Below are 12,627 nucleotides of genomic sequence, written 5' to 3' on the forward strand. Positions count from 1 at the left end.
GTGTTCTGAAATAGAGAGACTGGGTTCATTTCTTATACTACCTTTATATAACTGATACGTATTATCTAAAATCAGACCATTCTGGAACACAGTGGATAGATACAATCTATTTTTTCTGCATTACAAAAACATGAGACACCTTTCAAGTAGATAGAAATGTTAAAAGAACAAGAATTTATCATTAATGTTATAAAAACCTGTATACAAATCTCAGTAGCTTCAAAGAATTAACATGAAAAGATATCCAGGCTTCCATATTCTCTGTTAACCTACCTTAATCAGGTTAGAAGCCACTAGTGCCTCCATAAGAGTGCGTGGTGCTCCTTCTAAACTGGTGTATGCTCCAACCATCATAGACAAGGCCTCCTGAATAGCAAGTCTAGTATCAGGTTCTTCCTGAAATAAGATAAATCTGTTAGTACCTACCATTCAAATCAATTCTATGAAAAATAAATAAATAAATAAATTTCTAAAATCATCAACCTTAGAAAGGGCTTCAAAAAACTGCTGAACTAATGCCAGGTCCTTGGTGAACAGCTGAGGTATTCGACTAAAACGAAGGGGAAAATTAATACTTTGAAAGAGCAATATTCAAGAGTGAAAAAAATAACATACATTAGAATTAGCATATGCTATTTATACAGTTTAAGTATGTTATTTTTCATAGTCTTATTGGTACAACACCATAAACACAACTGAGCTAACAACAGAGTATAATAACCTTAAACATATTAAACACTATCTTCAACCAGAGTAAAACTAATTTAAAATTGCAGTGCCTAACATGTGTCTAACAGAAACCAACTTGAAACAGATCTCCAGAGGTTTTTTTTTTTTGGGGGGGGGGGGGAGGATATGAATTTATGGTTGTGATACATACTTGAGTCATGATGAAAATCAAGAAATTCAAGACCACAACAGAAATAATTGGAAACCTGACAGCACAGTCCCAACTGTTATGAAAGGGGGGGTGACTACCAAGTAAACATGAACAGGTTTGTAGCCTAGAAAGACTGTGCAATCTTATGCATACTTACTTTGAATCTCATTGTGTTTAATTGAACTTACTTGTAATTGCATAGGGAATGCTTGCACAACTGTGTTCATCCATGTGTTGCTGAACTCCAGCTCCCTCCAGCTCTATCCAGCCATACCAAAGGTATGGCTCCCTCCAGCATTATCCAGCCATACCAAAGGAAAAGATATCCTTTTCCAAAAAATCTTGTTGTGGTTGTTGTGTGCCTTCAAGTTCTTTCTGACTTACGGTAACCCTAAGACAAACCTATGTCAGGGTTTTTTTTGGCAAGATTTCATATTTCCTCTAAGACTGAGAGACTGTGACTTCCCCAAGGTCACCCAGTGGCTCTCCATAGCCAAGCAGGGATTTGAACCCTGATTTACAGATGAACATCAACAAAAATTATGACCATAGATCTCTACTTAATTTTAAAGTAGACAATGAAGACATCAAAATAGTTCTAGATTTTTCCATACTTGAGCTCAATCATCAAACAAATAGGAGACTGCAGTCAAGACATCGGAAGAAAACTAGGGCTTGGAAGGGAAGTTATGAAGGAACTATACAAGATATTGAAGCATAAAGATATATCATTAATACTAAATTTAGGATTTTCAATGCATCATATTTCCCATTTCTATGTATGGTTGTAAAAGCTGGACAGTGAAGAAAGCTGACAGGAAAAAAATCAGCTCATTTGAGAAGTGGCGCTGGAGAAGACTTCTATGTTTCTATGATTCTAAGATACTGTGGACTGATGAAACAACCCATGGATGGGACCTACAGCATGTCAAACTCAAGCTCTCCCCAGAAGCAAAGATGACCAAACTGAGGTTGTCATATTTTGGCCATATCATGAGAAGAAAGGACTCATTAGAAAAGACTATTGAGGGCAATAGGAAAAGAGGAAGATCACATTCCTGATAGATGGATAGATTAAATAGAGAAGCCACAGCCATGAATCTGCAAGAGCTGAGTAGCATGGTTGAAGACAGGGTGACTTGGGGGTCTCTCATTCATAGAGTCACCATAGGTCTAAGTAGACTTGAAGGTAGTTAACAACAACTTCCATAGTCATAGTGCAAGGTTCAAACCACCATACAATGCTGCTCCCTCCATCAATATTTTAAAACCCAAACATCCTGCTCTCCTACACTAGTGTGTCTTTACAAGTGCATTCTAAGGCACCTGAGGTGAGATATCAATTGATAATGTCCTGTATTCAGTCAAAACATTGAGCCTTTAATGCAACATTAAAACTCCAACATCAGTTAAAATAATAATAATAAATAATAATAAAACTTGACAGAGTAGCAAGTTATTTTGGTACAATTTGCTGGTATCTCATGAATTTAAATAATTTCTGTTACCTGGACAGTTTTCCAACAGCTGAATAGGCCATTGACAGTAATTTGGGGTCCTTCAATTATTAAAAAAAAAAAAGTAACATCAACAGAAAGAACTATGAATTTAATACACATTTAGATGTCCTAATTAACCCGATTATCACATTTCACCTTGTATCATTCTTCTCATATATTTTGTAATAAACCATGTTTCAAGGACACAAAAAATCCGGAACCAGCATAATTATCTGCGATGGTAAACCTCTTTAAAAATAAAGAAGAGATGGGACTTTGTTCTAAATGCAAAGCTGAAAAAATGGTAGTATATGAGAACAAAACTGCTCCCAGATCCTTTAATTTTACTTTTTTAAAAAAGGAATCCTACTCACTGTGGAACTATACAATATGCAAGACACTGTGGAACAAATTAAGAGTTTGAAACATGCTTAAGTAGCACAATTCCATGTATAATCTGGGAATTGATGACAAAATTTGACCCTCTAAACTTGATGGATTTTATATTAATATACTTTATTCAAATGTTATATCCAAATATGGATGCCTGGTAGTTTCAGAGGTCAGGCAAGTACACTCAGACAGAAAGACAAGATTATTTGTCCTCTATTGAGCACAAACAAGAGATTGGACAGTGTGTCCTTTTCCCAATCCATACCCTTAAATGTCTGCTGATACCCAGTAAAATCCAGATGGCACATCTGCTGCACCATCCAAAACTCCAGAGTCCAGAGAGCTCCCAAAAGGTGCTCCCTGTGCATCGCCAAAAGAAACTGCATAGAATGAGTACAGGAGATACACGTAGGAGCAAAGAACTTGCATGTTATTAAATAAAGCTCTGACTATCCAAGAGTGGCAGTTTCTTTTCTTTACAAGCACTTGCTGTTCTGTATTATACTTTTCATTTGAACCAAACATCAAGCATCTTCTCAGATAAGAACAATTATATGACAGACTCTACAAAAAAGGTCATTCTTTAAGAGGAGCTTTTAAACTCACCTCTTTATATTCATTAATCAGTTTTGTGAGTCCATTCAGAAGCATTGGACCTAATGGCTTGATCTTACTGTCTGGGCAACTGAAATTCAATACATGGAAAAAAAAATTAGGTACGTATTAACTGTACTATTGCAAGACATTCTTTTAGTAAACATTTTCCTTGATAAAGAGATAAATCAAGTGGAATTCCATTCTAATGGAAAACCTCTCTGCTCAGTCATGCCTCACCTTTTGACAGGCAGTGAAAAACTGGCCCTTTGAGGATACTTTTTGATTAGGATACTGTATGTTTCACTGCTACCTTTTCTTAAGAGTGTAAACTATGCTCCCATGATTTGGGGATTGAATACACATGATACAAACAAGTTTATAATTATAATTAATACTGAGTAGTATAACATCATGTGTTACACTGAAAAGGGTACAGAAACACCAGGTTGAACTTTATATGTCATTCACCATAGAATCACTTAACTGTATTTTGACAACCAAGACTATATCAGTACATATGATGCCATGAATATTAAAATACTTACATCACACAAATATGATGCACAAATTGAAGAGATAAGGTTCTTAGTTTTGCATTGGTATTTGCACCAAACAGTCCATCATAAACAACCTAGCAGGGGGGAAAAAGGATTTTCATTTGAACACTTATTATTTTGATTTCTTTTTCACGGGAACCACAATCATTATAAGGGTAGGTCTAACTGTGATGTGAATTTTCCTACCAGAGGTTTCTGTATCCCAATTAAGGTTGACAGTCTTTAAAGTGATTCTAAAAAATATCAACAATGATCTATGAAACATGGGGTCTAAGATAAATGATATCTAAGCAGAGCCAGTGTGCAATGGTTTGAGCGTTGGACTATGATTCCGGAGACTCTGAATCCCACTGGTTGACTATGGACAAGTCAGACTCTCTCAGCCTCTGAGGAAGGCAAAGGCAAATCCCCGCTGAATAAATCTTGTCAAGAAACCCCTGTGATAGAGTCACCTTAGGGTAACCATAATTCAGAAATGACTTGAAGGAACATAGCAACAACCTACTTGTTTCTTCCATGTGCTACCGTAAAAGATTACTTATTTATGCTGCATACTAGAAATGAGATCAGCATTACTGCGTGAGAGAAAACATTACCTGAATATTTGCAGGAAATGTTTCTGCAGCCTGTCTGGAACGCAAAAGATGAGGGACAATCTTTAATTTAACACGTGTGCTGACTGGATCACGTTTCAGTTCGGGTTTCAGAACTGCCCCCTGGTATAAAAAGATATGGGTTTAAGGCAAAGAACTTTATAGCCAGAACTACACAGTACATATGTTAGCAGAAGTTTTTATAGTACCAATATTGTAAAATACATACAAATAGATAGAATGCATACATATGATTGGGGTTCTGTCAGATAAATTCAGTTATGAAATGCAGATATAAACATAGTTTACCAAACCAGGGGGGGGGGGGATTAAACAAAATGTTTATAGCTTATCCATTCCCACTTACAGGAGAAAGGCAAGATACAAGTTAAATGAATAAATAATAATCTCTACCACAGTGGGAAACATGGCAGTAGTGCCCAAAATGCCAGGGCACTTTCTTCTCATGCACTGTGCATAAAATCTTTTAAAAGGCCAAAAGTGCAAAATGATGTCATGAGTACTGACTTTCCCTTAGGCTGCCTGAGAATGTGACAAATTCTTCATAAGAGCTAGTAAGATGTTAACTTTCTCCTTCTGGCAACAGATGTGAGTTACATGGCACTTTAACTGATTAACTTATATTTATTAGTTCTTATATCATAAATGGAAGGTGAACTTTAACCTCAAACTTAGTAGAAAAGAATAATAATGTCTTCAATAATTTGCATTTTTCTCCATTTTTGACTTACCTATTTTAAAATGTATGCTCCATTTTGTGGAGAATAAGAGCTACAATTAGATATTAACTCAGAATGTCCCAGGCAGATTTGGCCTAAGAAAAGTTACTCAAGTATTGAAGGTAGAACATGATTGTCATCCAGTTACATGGATGGCTACTACAGGGAAAAGCAATAGTCAGATTAAATTATTTCTTCTTCACTTCCTCATTAATAGAAGGAGGAAGAGCATGAGAAGCCAATAACTCTAAACGCCACATAATTGGGTGTGATGTGCTACAAAAGGAAGTAAAATAACAAAGTACAAATACTCATTTTAAAGAGAAAGTTTTTTTAAAAAATCGAGAAGGAACACGGATTTTAGAAATTAAATCTTACCTCCTTGGTTTTTAGTGGTATGTCCCCAAGATACACTTTATACAGTTTGTTGATGATGGCTGGATTATTCCAGTCAATTAAACTAAAGAATGTTAGAAGAAAATACATACAGTAAGATTGTGGGATTTATTTTATATTATTGTAAATAAAACTAATCTGCTGCCAGCAGTGTAACACTTTCTTCTATGCTTTAAATTTTCAATAACTGAGTAACTAATCAATACACACACACACACACTGAGTTCCCAGACTGAGTACAAACCAGGTTCTCTAAATTTATATAACTTGTTACTTATTTCCCATCTTGAGAAGGAATTAGTTGATTAGTTGATGTGGCTGTGTTGTAAGTAGGACTTTCTATCTATTTTATATAGATATATCTATCACAAATTCTTGGTGTTTTTAAACACACTGCCAATGCAATATAGCAAAACATATTGAAACTGAAGGAAAGCCTCTTTCAAAAGACGGGGAAATATTGCTCAGTTCTGGAAGAGCAAGCTGCTTTACCAACGTTATTACATGGGATAACATGGCAATTTTCCATGCCACTCTTCACATAATTCCTTGACTCTATGGACCCTACAGAGCCAAGTATTGAAGAAATATGTTGCTCTGCAAAGATCCATCCTTGGATTGGAAGTAAACAGTGGAGCTCTATACACACAGCAGATCGGCAACGCATCCACCAGCATTTGTCATTGCCTCTCTTACACTTTTTCAAGATTTTAGATATTTCCTTGCATGAGCGCAGAGATTGCCAATCTGTTCTTGCGACAGACCACTCTGTGAGTGATTGGAAATCCCAAGATTCTAGCCAGATTTGGCAATATAAGATTTGCTATTTTTAAAAAAACCGGAAGAAATCCTACTGGGCACATATGGATTTCTAGTACGATAACTGAAATTATTCTTAAGTTTTTTTTTCAAAAAATGCACAAAAACCTGGTGTTGACTTTAATCTTGCTATATGAAACATGCGTTTAGTTCCTACATTTCTAGATACTTTGCGCAAATTTGTACAAATTGAATTCAATATATACTTACTGAGGTGATATTTTAATCCCCCCTCATCCCTGCTCCTCCTTTTAGTGGATTTTGAATTCTTCCAATGATTATCCCATAACATCTTTAAAGTTTTCTAAAAAACTTGTGAGCCCAAAGCAGAGCCTGATTAACACATCCTCATTCATGCTAACCATATGCATAGAGTATTTTTTTACTGTATTTATACTTTTCTGTTGCAATTTTATTAAAGTTTATTATAGCACCAAACTCACTGTCTCTTTTAACAATTCACAATATTTTTCTCTTTTTAAATGCAGAAACCTAGAATCATACTTCAGCCCTCTTATCATATGAAGAAGTTGTGCTGGCATCACTGTAAACCTCCTTCAAATAAAAGGCTGTGATAAATGTCTCTCCAAACTGTGACACAACCAAGATCTGTCAAACCCAACAGCATAATTATGCAACCCTAGTACTGAAATAACTACAAAGTCAAAACAGAACATACTGTATAGCTGGATCAAGATTTATTCAAAGACCTATTGAAACCAGTAAGACTTAGATTAGCCATGTCTAATTTGGGTTCCACTGATTTAGTGTAGGGGTGGGAATCATGCACCTTGTAGTCCACATGCAGCACTTAGGGGTCCCATGTAGCCCTTCCCTTGGGAGCTCCTTGCCCCTCAAGTCTTTGCTTCATCTAGAAAAATACTTTTCCCACTGCAAAAGCACTCTGGGTAGTTAAACACCATATTGTGGACCCCACTCTGAAAAAGCAATACATTTCCACAACACTGTCTGAAAGTGTCTTCTGGTTAATGGAAAAGGCAAAGGTGCAGCCTGCCTAGTCAGCAAGATTAAAATGACCCTTCAGTCTTCTGACAATGCCCATTGCAGATTTAGTAGGTCTGATGTAAGTAAATGTCTATCATTAACCCACTAATCAATCTGAATTTTGGAAGAATCTAGGAAACCTATCTAATTCCAAACGAAGAAATAACATGATAAAATTACAAAAGCAGATCTAAAGAACAGTCTACTTCTTCAATTAGTAATTGTTGTTTATTCCCTTTATTGCGTACAGTACCATGGATTCTAGAGGGGACTTGACACTGTTAACATAGTGGGCAAATAATCATTTTTGTCACCTATGCATTCTAGCAGCCTTTATAATACTGGCATTCTTATGCTCTTACAAATTTGGGAAACAAATTTCCCATGTCTAGATATCAGCATCTTGTAACTATCTAAACTCAGGGAGGTAGGACCAAGGATAAAAATGTAAGCTCTGCATCCTCTATGCATGCCGGTTCCAAATGTCTTGTACTATCCTGACCAGAAAGGTCTCATGGGGAATTCTTCATATATCCCACTGAAAGTACTTAAAATACCTCCCACATTCAGCCAAATGTGCAAACAATCTTCATACCAACCTGTTCAATACAAGAAGGTTGGACCTGGAGCTCATACGTAAAAGGATGTTGAAACTAGGCTAGTTGCACAACTTGATCTCTTCTCATCACAGAAATTAATAAATAATAAAATAAAGGTTTTATCTGCCCATCTCATAACATACACACCTTAGCCCAATTCTCAGAATAAAGCAGGCTCTCTGTTGTGTAAGAATACAATGAAGCTATTACTGAAACTAGTAAATTGTGTAGAAAAGTAGATTTCTTCTAGGGCCTAGGAAGCAGAAATGAACCTATTACCATCCATGCTTACACAGATATTTCAACCACCTAGATTCTGAAGTATATGAAAAGAGGAGTTGCAGAAAATGTTAGTGGAGGAGATGCTACAATGTCACAGCACTAGCAACTTAGCAAATGCGATTGCCAATGCATTCAACAGTAATAAGCAAAATCATTTTATAATCAGGAAAAAATCTCTTCCCTCTGTATTAGCTAAAACAAGACAAAATAAAAAAACATTCAAATGTTTAAAATTGCAGGTTATTACCTTTGCTTGCTTTTAAGTTCAAGGTCTGCTGCTGTGGCCACACTGTGCCGTGTGTCACTGGAGGCAATGACCAAATGTATGACAGCTTCAAGTTCAGGCACCTGCTCAGCCTCAATGAACTTAACAATGCCCAATTTACACTGCAGAAAACAGGAAAAAAGTTCAGTTGTCTGATTAGGTCCTATATACAGCAAGAACCTACGGTAGATTAGATACAAAACAATAGATCCAGATGTTTAAAAATGGATGAAAAGTTCATTATAGGCTGCATTTTAACAAGATAAGATATACTTCCTACACCTGAATGTCACCCTACTCCAACAGAGTACCACTGTTCCCATTAACATTTTGAGGCTAGATTTGCAGTAACCTTATGAATAACATGACTACAGCACTCTTTCCTCTCATAACAATGTATGGAGCTAACACCTGACCATTTTCCCTCTCAAATATTGTCCTTTTCATTACGCCTCTGTTTGTAGGATCACACAGTCCAATTTTTATAGGCACTTGTAAGGTGGGAGAGGTTGTGGAGAGGAGACTCTAGTAACACATCGTGCATCCTTAACAATGAGTTAACATGCATCCATGTGCCAATTTCTGACACCAATGTCACTCCTTTGTATTGCAGTGAATACCTGTTCCAGCTGTTCAGGTGTCCATGGGCTATCTCCAATTACTCGCTTGGCTGCATAAAAACTCATCCCAGGAGGAGGTTGAGGGATCCCAGAGCCTCCAGAACTATTTGATGAAGAAGAGCCCTGCCCTGTCGGCACACTTTGGCGACTCTGGGATTCATTCAGTACATATCTAAAAAGGAGAGATTAAAGTATTTAAGATAGAATTAGAATTTCATGTATCAGAGGTAGCAAATGGTGGACGGGGCAATCTAAGAACACCACAGAATGTGCCAAAGTAGGAAGCTGAACAAACTGAGGAATCTAGCCAAACTATAGCTTTATAAGGCAATGTGGAACCTAATTTTAGCTCCTTATGTCACATGCCCACAGTACACTCTGGCTACCTGCAGCGATGGGACTAAAACAGTGCAGACAGCTAATCCTTCCCTCAACAAGTTCTAAGGAAGATATTTAATGTTCCTTTGTGAACCACATAGATTCACACCTTTTAGCTGTGCAAACACAGATAAGTTCTTACATATTCCTTAGGAAGAGTTTACTCTGCATCCACAAAGCCATATCAAAAAGACCTTAGTAGCATATAAATAAAACAGACAAAAATACAACAAGGCTGCAAAAACTTAATACCAGTTCTAAATAAAAGTAAAGTTTTTCAAGCATCACTTTTTTATTCCAAAGAGAAAAACTGATGGCATGTCTGTTGTAGAAAGCAGCAGACCTGATAAACTACAGCAGCAATTATTGTGGGAGTTAACACAGCAATTTCTGTGTCATACTTACCCATAAGGCATAAGAAGGACATCCAACATAAAATCCAACAGCAGCTGTACAGTCTTTGGTTTTTCAGCAAGATTAAATGGAGAAGCTGCTTTCAGAGGTTCAACGGGGTATTTCATGTGAAAAAGGGTTGGTATTAGAAGGTGCATTAGGCTGAAAAACAATTATATTTACTGCAACTACTTAATAAAAACAGGACACCAGCTAATTTTTTAATCCAACAAAACACACAGTGAAGCATGACAGTGACACTGGCCTTCATGCCTCAGGCTGCACCCCAATTGCAGAAATAATCTAGTTTGACACAACTTTAACTGCCATGTTAATGCTATGGAATTCTGGGAACTGTAGTTTTGTGAGACATTTAGCCTTCGCTGTCAGAGAGCTCTGGTGCCACAACACTAGCTTTTCTTCACTGTCCAGCTTTCACAATCATACATAGAAACTGGAATTACCATAGCATGAACCATCCTAACTTTAGTATGCAATGACATATCTTTCCATTTCAGATTCTTGTCTAATTCCTTCATAGTTACCCTTCCCAGTCCTAGTCTTCTGATGTCTTGACCACAGTCTCCATTTTGATTAATGACTAAGCCAAGATACAGTCCTGTTTTCACACAATAATATGCCAGAATTCCAAATAATTCTCCTCATTCTTGGGTTGGAAGCTGATGCTAACCAGGATTCAAAAGCTTACTGTGCTCTCCAAATCAGGACTCCAGGTCTGCTGCACCCAACCACACCAGGAATCATTAGCCAAGAACCACCACTCATTTGCAGTTCTGGTTTGTAAAGAGCCATAAGAAAATTAACCACTCCTATGAAAAGGGAGTTCACATGACTATAAGCCATGTTTTTGCAACAACTGTGGTTTAATCACCGCTTACAAATGGCATCACACGGATCACAGTCTTAAAGACAAATGGAAAAATTCTAACACCCATATTTCCAAAATGTGTCTCCATTAAAAAATAAAAATAAAAATCAGTTATTTTTTATTCTCAAAGAAAGGCAAGCACATTACATTAAGGAGACAATTCAAGCCTAGACTTCTTCCTGTTCACACTGAGAAACATTCAAACTATGTGATCCCATTTGTATTTTGAAATAGGACAGTTCTATAAGAACAGTAGTGCATGATTTTCCAAACATGTAATCACAACCTTAAATACACACAGGTCCATCAAGGAAAAATATAAGATTTTAAAAACAACAACTGGCCAATCAAAGCTGAGACAAGAAAAAAGAAGCTGTATGCTCAGGATGACTTACCTGTCTTGTTGGGGTTGAGGTTTTCCTTCCATTGCAGTAAGGAGAGTGGGAGCCAATTCACATTGCTTTTCCACAGGCAAACGAGGGTAACCCATCTTAACATATATGATTGTAAAATTCTGCAAAAGTTCAAAACACATCTATATATAACACCACCACAAAATAGTTCCATAGGATAGCTCCACAAAAGGTTTAAGAACTTAGTAAAACCAGCCTATTTGGAGCAAACGCCACTGAAATTCTCTTATCAATTAGCCCAGTTCACTAGGAAGTTGTACAATATAATTCACCTTAAAAAATCTCAACCAAGATCATCAAAATGCACTCTACATTGGCCTGAATGCTAGAGCTCACTTCCTAAAAGAGGTGAGATGACCTGAGTACATTACACCTCAGGTAATGTACTTCTGCTTCTCTCAAGTAGATGCCTAGATGCTGGTTTCAACTGCTCAAGAGCTTAAGGAACCTTTTGCTAGACTGGTCTTAATAGAAATATTTAATTAATATTTAAATATATAAAAGAAATATTAAAGATGATAAATGGAAAAGCCTTAATAAAAAACATTCAATACATGTTTGGTTTTCTTAAAATGACAAAATTATACTTATTAGAAAGTGGATGCCATTCTTAGGTATGACAAGTCTTCAAGGAAAAACCACAATAACTTCTATTTCATCAGCAGAAATTTTAAAGAAAGATAGTACTTACTGTAACAAAGGACACTGCAGAAGGATCCTGGTACTGGACAAGTAAGGTCTCCACTGGAAGCTGGATTTTAGGGCGACTCTTGATACGCTTGTTCAGGTGAACTAGTAGCTCCATAACCTGTAAAGAGGAAAATAATTTCCCTTGATTTCACTGCTTTAGATTCCACAAGTATACTTCCACTAGTTTGAAATATAATTCCCACAAATTCAAACAAATAATCTTTGGGTTTTCAAGAAGAAAATCCCCCAAATGCCCATGTATTATCTTTTTTCTGACTTAATCTCTCAGAATAGCTCTAATCTATTACTGCTTTTGTCAGCACTTTTGACTAAACTGAACTTAAAAAAAAGAAAGAACCATAACCAATAAAATCTTTACATTTTCCTGAACCAGAATAGACAACTGAAATAATTTCAGGTTACCAACTCAGGGGCATCTGTTTTGGACCCCCCCCCCCCACGAATCCAGAAAAACACAAATATTCAAGTTGCCATTGGTTATAATGGCTGCGCATGCACCATTTTATCCCTCCTTGTTTGCCATCCATGAAGGACCAAGACCGCAAACTCTAAGTCTGCAAATCGGGAGGGACAAGTGTATGTATTTTAAAAATGTGAT

The 12,627-nt window shown here is 36.6% G+C and overlaps 1 protein-coding gene across 4 annotated transcripts in view; it reads right to left on the reverse strand.

Annotated features, from left to right (window-relative positions):
- The window catches only part of ECPAS (Ecm29 proteasome adaptor and scaffold), an 80,329-nt gene that overhangs the window by 57,206 nt on the left and 10,496 nt on the right, over positions 1-12,627 (reverse strand). For 3 of the 4 annotated variants that reach the window (XM_042451867.1, XM_042451866.1, XM_042451864.1), the window contains exons 4-15: positions 12,010-12,126; positions 11,301-11,419; positions 10,029-10,178; positions 9,246-9,417; positions 8,608-8,747; positions 5,638-5,719; positions 4,523-4,642; positions 3,915-4,000; positions 3,379-3,457; positions 2,389-2,438; positions 484-550; positions 274-396 (exon numbers count right to left, since the gene is read on the reverse strand). In XM_042451867.1, the coding sequence (XP_042307801.1) occupies positions 274-396; positions 484-550; positions 2,389-2,438; positions 3,379-3,457; positions 3,915-4,000; positions 4,523-4,642; positions 5,638-5,719; positions 8,608-8,747; positions 9,246-9,417; positions 10,029-10,178; positions 11,301-11,419; positions 12,010-12,126 (1,305 nt within the window). Of the gene's footprint in view, positions 1-273; positions 397-483; positions 551-2,388; positions 2,439-3,378; positions 3,458-3,914; positions 4,001-4,522; positions 4,643-5,637; positions 5,720-8,607; positions 8,748-9,245; positions 9,418-10,028; positions 10,179-11,300; positions 11,420-12,009; positions 12,129-12,627 lie in introns of those variants that run through there. The other variant, XM_042451865.1, reaches the window with a different exon arrangement.

This window comes from Sceloporus undulatus, chromosome 2, assembly GCF_019175285.1.
Source record: "Sceloporus undulatus isolate JIND9_A2432 ecotype Alabama chromosome 2, SceUnd_v1.1, whole genome shotgun sequence".
NCBI classification, from domain to species: Eukaryota; Metazoa; Chordata; class Lepidosauria; order Squamata; family Phrynosomatidae; genus Sceloporus; species Sceloporus undulatus.